At 57.0% G+C, this 7,698-nt stretch overlaps 1 protein-coding gene across 4 annotated transcripts; it reads left to right on the top strand.

The window, feature by feature from the left end:
- The first annotated feature begins 627 nt into the window (after positions 1-627).
- Positions 628-7,635, top strand: SPIB (Spi-B transcription factor). 4 transcript variants are annotated; one of them, XM_059151118.1, is made up of 7 exons: positions 628-756; positions 1,684-1,711; positions 3,310-3,382; positions 3,668-3,882; positions 3,994-4,020; positions 4,258-4,408; positions 5,591-7,635. In XM_059151118.1, exons 1-7 carry the CDS (start codon positions 734-736, stop codon positions 5,887-5,889), a joined length of 816 nt encoding a protein of 271 aa, XP_059007101.1. In that variant the 5' UTR covers positions 628-733; the 3' UTR covers positions 5,890-7,635. The 4 variants fall into 4 exon arrangements, with proteins under 4 accessions (XP_059007101.1, XP_059007103.1, XP_059007102.1 ...); XM_059151119.1 differs by having other exon boundaries at positions 735-756; positions 3,234-3,382; XM_059151120.1 differs by lacking the exon at positions 3,994-4,020.
- The last annotated feature ends 63 nt before the right edge of the window (positions 7,636-7,698 follow it).

Genomic DNA, 7,698 nt, shown 5'->3' with positions numbered 1-7,698 from the left:
AACGTCTAACCACATATCCTCCTCTGCCTGGACTGCCCCGCCCTCCCTCACCCCCCCCACCACCCTCCACTCCGCCTCCAGGTGCTGGCCTGTTTCCTCCTGGCCTGGGGCAGCCCCTCGATCAGAAACCTCCACTCCAGGCACAACCCAGGGGACCCCCCCCTTTCCATGTCCTACACCCACGATGTTTCCACCTCCGGGTCCTCACAGGCACTGGGCCTGGGTTTTCCTCAGAGTAGCCCCCGCAGCCCCTCCCAATCCATGTCCACTCCTGGGATTCCCGGCATCCCCACCTGGCCTTCAGATGCCATCCGTGTTCGAGTCTGCTCCTCCATGTCATGTGCCCCCCACCCCCAGCAACCTACTCCCCCGTTCTGGCTCCTGGGCCTGGACCCACACTTCACTGACCACAGGACCCCTTGGCTTCCCTATTTCCTTAAGGTCCCCTGGAATCCAGTTCCTCTCCCATCTCCACCACTCAAGGTCAGCCCCCCATTCCTACCCCAACTGTGGGGATCCCCAAATCCAGACGGGCCCTAGGCCTGCCCTCTCCACCATGTGACCAAGGTGTTGTGCAATCCAGCCCCCTCCCCTGACCCTCCCTGAGGGGATTTTTGAGGAGGGCTGTGCTCTGTGCAGGCCAGCCAGCACCCCTGCCCCCCCCAGGGGGCTGGGCCAAGGCATAAATAGGGGTGGTGGCTGAAGCAGACAGCAGACCCAGCCCAGCACCACCATGCTCGCTCTGGAGGCTGCACAGTAAGTGGGGGTTCCCTAAAGGAGGGGGTCCTCCTGCCCTTAGGACCCTCTGCCAGGTCTCCCTCAGGGATAGGGGGCAGGGGGGGGTGGGAGGGAGGGGGTTCCCCTGCCTTTTGTCCATTCTAGATCTCTTCCTTTTCTTTCTTGGTGTCCTTCCTCCATCCTACCCCTGTCTCTCTCAAACATCGAAAATCTCTCCTTGGGATGCCTGCCTCCCCTCCGGCTAATTGCCTCTCCCAGGCAGCCCCCCAGGCCTGTCTGTCCCCCAGCCCCCCATGGGGCCTCGCTGAACCTCTGGCTTCCTCACTTGTTGCCCACTCTGCTGCTCATCACATTGTTTTGTTTCTGGGGTTCTATCCTCTGCCTCTTGCTCCCTCTCTGCCTCTGTCTTTGCCCCAGTCTCTTTCCAGTTCTTCCTCTGTCTGTCTGTTCTCTCTTGCTATCTCCCTGTCTCTCCCCCAGCCCCTTCTGCCGATCTCTGGGACTCAGCTGCTTCCTGCATCAGCGAATGTGTCTTTCCACACTTTCCTCCCATTCTTGCCCAGTGGCTCTCCATCTCCTCTGGTCCAGAGTGGACCCATTTAATGGACTTGATGACGGAGGCCCCTCCCTGCCCCCATCAGCCCACTGGTGCCCACACCACCTCTCCAGGGACTTTCTCTCCCTCACTTTCCCTGCCCCCCCAACCAGCCTCTGCCTATGCAAATCCCAGGGGAGGGGGGAACATTTGCCTGTCCCCCCACCCCCCACTTCCTGTCCCGCTCGAGTGTGGTGGGGCTGGTCTCACACAAGGACACACAGCAGAAGAGCTGCGGTGGTCACAGCTGCAGCCGCCTCCCCCCTCCGGCTCCCCCACTGGCTCCCAACCACCCTGAGACTCCAGGCTGAAGGCACTCCTGACATGCCCCTGTGTCTCTCCCCCTCCAGGCTCGACGGGCCACACTTCAGCTGTCTGGTGAGTCGGGGCCCTGGGGACCAGGGAGGGTAGAGGGGACCCACATGGCCCACCTTGACCCCCCTGCTTCAGTTTCCCCTTCCATTCCTTCCTGTCACTTTGTCTTTCTGACCCCCTCCATATCTCCCACCAGCACCCTCCTCCTCACCTGCCCCATCTCCTTCTTGGACCTTTCTCTGCCAGCTCTTGCCAGCTCTCAGACTTTGGGTCCACTTCATGTCGTGGGGAAGGATGGAGGTCCTTGTGTCTTTGGCTTTGTGTCTCTCCCTCCACCCACCCCACATTCAGCAAACCTTCTTTCCTTCTCTTCCTTGCCTAATTGTTTTCTCAAAAGCATAGTCTAATAGTTCAGACACACAGAATACTATGCTCTCACCATCTATAACCCACAACCCCGTCCAAGAACGAAAACCTCGCTCACTCCCCACGCCCCATTGCCAGCATGTCCCACCTTGCTTCAACTTGACAAGTTTTTTGCTTTAAAAAAAAGAAAAATGGAGGTATAACCTACAAGTTGGCAAAGTGGCAGATCTGGTGTGCAGCCCAGTGACATTTCACGTTATACACATACCTGTGTAACAGCTAACCAGACCAAGACATAGAATGTTTCCATCTCTCTGGAAGATTCCCAAACAACCAACACCCCTCCCCGCTGGGATCTTTTCCAACATGGATCTGTGTTGCCTGGTTTTGACCTTGATATGAAGTGTATCGGGCAGGATGTCCCCTTTGGCTCTGGCTTCCTTCATCAGCATTCTGAATTGGGCATTGTTTTGCTGTGGTATTTAAGTACACTCTGTCCCCAATGTGGGGCTCGAACTTACGACCCAAGATCAAGAGTTGCATGCTCTACTGCCAGCCAGCCAGGTGCTCCAGCCTTGATTGCTTTTCTCTGTTGTATAGTGCTCTGCTGTCCCCCTGCCCCGCAACACACACACGCCACGACCACCTGTTTATCCACTCTCCTGTCCATGGGCTATTTCTCTCTTGGGGCTCTTGGAAAAGCTGCTCTGATTGTTCTCGAACAAGGCTATTTTGTGGACCTATGTTTTCAGTGCCATGGGGTAACACCTGGGGGTGAGGCTCTGGGGACATCTGGATGTCTAGACTTGGTCTTGACTATAATGGCTAAACCAATACATGATTCTTGAGGGGTAGATCAAAATGATAGATAGGTGGATAAAAGAAGCTTTGAGATTTTCTTTGCCTCTGTAGAAACACTTCTACCCCTGGGACAGGCGCGCCTGGGCAAATTCTTCCCTGCCTTACCCACACCTTCCTAGGAGCTCACGATCTTAGCAGGTGCTGGCTGCGATGTCCGTGAGACCCTGGGTCTCAGGGTTTCTGCACCTCTCCTGCTGTGTCTTTCATTCTGTGTGTGTGTTCCTGCTGTGGTGTGTATGTGTGTCCCTGCTTTCTGTATCTCTGTATGTCTCTTTCTTTGCCCGTCTCTGGTGCCTGGTCTCTATGGCTCTTTCTGTCCATCTCCCAGCCTTCCCCTCTTCTCCCTTGTCCTTGTCAGAACCCTTCTGCTGGCCCAGAATGGGTGTGGGGGCTCCCCAAAGCCTGGGATGACCCCTCTTCCCCCCACCCATCAGTATCCAGATGGTGTCTTCTATGATCTGGACAGCTGCAAACACCCCAGCTACCCCGACTCAGAGGGGGCTTCTGGTGAGTGGCCCTGCCCTAGCCATCCTCCTGACCTGGACCTTGGGCCCATTTCACAGATGGGGGAGCTGAGTCTCAGGGGAGGATGTCACCTAGTTCAGCAGGATAAGATTAGCCCAGGTCTCCAGACCTCCCCCCTTTTCCTCTCCCACCCACCCTCTTGCCCATGCAAATTCTGGGGAAAAACATTTGCAAGGCCTACAATGGCCTCTCTGTGCTGGGGGCTTCGAGTGGGTGGGGCTGAGGCCAGACCTGGCTTCTGATTCAACGCCCTCCGCCCTCTCCCAGACTCCCTGTGGGGCTGGGACCTCAGTCCAGTTGTCCCAGCCACCTCCTATGAAGCCTTCAACCCGGCTGTGGCCAACTTCAGCCATCCTCAAGGTATCCAGCTCTGCTACGGACCCTCGACCTACAGCCCCGTGGGGAGCCTGGACCCAGCCCCCAGTGTAGAGGCCCCGGGGTCCAGCTTCCCAGCATACCCCACGGAGGACTTCACCAGCCAGGTGAGGGGCAGGGACGCGATTAACTTTCCCATCATCGGCTCGGGATTTCCTAGATGCCAGGCAGCGTGTGAAAGCCTCTGGGTTAAGTACCATTTCTGCTCCATTGCACAGGCCAGCCAACAGAAGCATGGATGTCAGGCAAGGAGCTGCACGGGAAGCCATGTTCTGGGTTGGGCAGACTTTCAGGGAGGGGGCCCGGGTATCCCTTGGCCATGCCATGGAGACGGGAACTGAGGCCAGAGCACAGGCTGTTAAGGGTGGGGGGGCACAGTGGGGAAGTCCACAGTGAGGACCCAGGAGGAGGAAGCTGAGGGAAGACCAGAGGGAGGGAGGAAAGGGGGTCCCCGGACTGCAGGTGATCCTGACCTTTTGCAGACCATGGGCCCCCCGGCGTATGCCCCGTACCCCAGCCCTCTGCTGTCGGAGGAGGAAGACCTCCTGCTGGACAGCCCAGCCCTGGAAGTTTCAGACAGCGAGTCGGATGAGGCCCTCATGGCTGGCCCTGAGGGGAGGGCATCTGAGGCAGGTACGTAGGAGCTAGTGGGGTGTGGTGGGGCTCCAAGAGGAGATGGGGGAGGGGCTAAAGGAACCCCCAGCTTCTCAAGCACCTACTGTATACTCCAGTGATGAGGGTATTTCCCTGTGTGACCTGGGGCAAATGACTATACCTGTCTTGGCCTGAATTTCTTATCTACCACGGGGATGACGTAAGTGTCTATTACTGGTGTGTGGGGATTAAGTGCGATAATACAGGTGAAGGAGAGCAGTGCTTGGCACAGAGCAGTCAGTATGTCTCCACCCTTTACAGACACGATAGCAATGGACACAATCATATCAACACAAGTTCCCCTGAACCCCTGTTTCCACCCATGTGACTGACCTGTGGTTTGCCCTGTTCCTGGGCCGGTAGGATCGTGAATTACTTTCCCTACCTGGCTTTCGGTTTCTCATCTGTAAAATGGGCAGCAGTAGCAACAGCCACATCTCCTGGGCTTCTGATGAAGATAAAATAAGCTCATAACTGTAAAAGCCTAGAACTAAGTGCTTCACAGAGGTTTGTAAACACACACACACACACACACACACACACGCCTCATTTACAGCTGAGGAAACGCCAGCTCAAGGTCACTGCTGGGAAATGGCAGACCTGGGGTTCTGGTACCCAATGGCCTGCTATGAACAGCCCCTCTCTGGCTTCGTGGGGGTCTTTGCTGTTGGTAGGAGCAAAAAAGAGACCCCAGCCACCCCTGCAAATCCTTCCAGGATCCCAGTCCCTCTGGGGCTGAGAAATGGCTAGGCGCATTCAAACCCACTCCAGATCTCTTCACCACTACTCAGCGCCCCGTTATAGGCCTCTGAGGGGCCTTGGCAGTCCATTCTACGGATCCTGTCCTCCACACGCACGGCAGACACGTATTACTACGTGCGGGCCACCAGCAGAGCAGAGGAGAGATGCAGGTCCCCAAGATAAAGCAAGGCAGGGGGATGGGAGCTGTGGGGTAACAGCTTAGGGGAGGAGAGAGGCTTGACTCCGATGGGGAGGGTGGTGGCCCAAGGAGGACCCAGGCAGATGCCTCCTCCCTCGTCCCAATGCTCTCGGCTGGGAGACTGAGGCTTGCTGGGGGCCCGGGAGGAGGAGTGAAGCGGAGGGGGCGGGGAGGCGTGGCGCCCCAAGGCTAGCTCCCCTAACGTGCCCCGACCACCGCAGGGGCCCGCAAGAAGCTCCGCCTGTACCAGTTCCTGCTGGGGCTGCTGACGCGCGGAGACATGCGCGACTGCGTGTGGTGGGTGGAGCCGGGCGCCGGGGTCTTCCAGTTCTCCTCCAAGCACAAGGAACTCCTGGCGCGCCGCTGGGGCCAGCAGAAGGGCAACCGCAAGCGCATGACCTACCAGAAGCTGGCGCGCGCCCTGCGCAACTACGCCAAGACCGGAGAGATCCGCAAGGTCAAGCGCAAGCTCACCTACCAGTTCGACAGCGCGCTGCTGCCCGCCGCCCGCCGGGCCTGAGCCCAGTGGGGGGCTCTCCCGGGCTCCACGTCTGCGTCACGTTGGTGTCCCCACACTCTAGGTCATAGGACCCGTGGATTTCCCACGCTGTTGGGGGTGGGGGGCTGCCATAATCCCTAAGCTCTGCCCAGGGCCCCTCTGGGATTTCCTTGTCATGTTCAGGATCGCCAGGATCCTCGTGTCTTGGGTCACAGAATCCATGGAGGACTATACTCTGTGCGGAGGGGGTGGGCAGGACCCTGCTTCCAGATCGCCTTGTGGTGTAGAGATCGTCCAACCAAGCTCTCTGAGCTCCCTTGTGTGTCTGGGATTCCTCAGTCTCATCTGGGGAGGGTGAGCTCACAGCTCATCACACAGGGAGGGGGTTGCTACTTGTAACCCTAAGCCCCGGTCAGCCAGGGTCTCTGGGATCCCCTTCTCCTGTCTGACACTCTCCTGTCAGATCTGAGATCTCCTACTTATGTCTGGGGCCTTCTGGAAACCCTCTATCATGTCTCAAATCTCTATGCCCATCTGTGACTCTCTTGTCCTATTCCCCAAAATATGTTTGTCATCTTGAGATCCCCCAATTCTCTGGAACCACTGTGCTATCACTTTTTGTGTGTATGTCTGGAATTCTCCAATCACATCCGGGGTACCTCTGGGATCCTTTAGGCATGTCTAAAAACAACCTTGTCAGGTCTATGGGAGACCTCAGTGAACTCTGTCTTGTCCAATCACATCTGGGGCCTCCCTGGGATCCCCTATCTGCTCTGCCCCTTTGGGGACCCCATCAGCAGACCTGAGTTCTCACAGGGACCCTCCTCTTCCTGGGGTGCCCTCTGTAGGGCCAAGCTAGAGATCATTCTGGCCAGTCAACTGATTTCTGGGTGATCTTGGCAGCTCTCCCATGTCATCTCTAACCAGAGGTCTCACATTGGTACCCCTACCCCTCTAGCTCCCTTTGGGGCAAATCAGATCTCTGGTGGTGGGTCCTTCTTTAGTTCCCTGCAGCAGTGAGGGAGATTTTACAAACTCCTTCCCTTCAGACTTTGCACGATCCAGCAAAGGTGGGCAGCTTTGCGGTGCAGAGAGGCTGGAGGAGGGTGCCGGGCACCCTTAACGGGGTGCCTGTTCTCCAGTTTGTCCCAGTCCCTACTGCCCCTGGCTGTCAGACCCCCAGTGGCTATTGGCCCCTGACCATTTGTGTTTTCAGCCCTAGTGTGAACCCAGGGAGGTGAAGCTTGGGTTCACCGTGGGAGCTCCGATTTGAACCCTGTGGGGGTGTCAGACTGTGGGCTAAAATGCCAGAATTCCAGTCCTTGAGTCTTCGTGACTGGGGGATCTAGGGTGAAAGACTTGCTGCTTCTGGGCCTTAGTTTGTCCCTTCTGTGAAAGGGGAGAGGAGGAGGAGGAGGAAGATAGAAAAAGTCCCTTGCAGCCCTGCTGAGCCTTTGATGCATCTTCTGGAAATCTATCCACCACCCATTCATTGACGTCCAGGAGGAAGAGGACAAGGAAGGAACTTCACGGACCCAGAGAGGTCCTTATGGGGCACACAGCTGCTGGGAGCAGAGCCCAGGCTGGGACCTGCCCTCCAAAGGACAGCACACACCTTCACTTCACACTGGAATGGGGGCAGGGTGGGAAGGGAGTGCCAGGGACAAAATGTTCCCAGGGCCTCCTCTTGCAAATGAGGTACCTTTTGCAAAAACTATCATCATCACCCCAAGTGTGGAATAAAATAAAATAAAACAAATTAAGGTAGACAGGCTTCCTAGGACCTTTGTTAGGGATGGCTCTCTGTCGGCCCAGGCCTGCTGACTGGCA

Source organism: Mustela lutreola, chromosome 16 (genome assembly GCF_030435805.1).
Source record: "Mustela lutreola isolate mMusLut2 chromosome 16, mMusLut2.pri, whole genome shotgun sequence".
NCBI lineage: Eukaryota > Metazoa > Chordata > Mammalia > Carnivora > Mustelidae > Mustela > Mustela lutreola.
The sequence above is the reverse complement of the archived record's forward strand: the minus strand, read 5'-3'. Positions and strand labels throughout refer to the sequence as shown.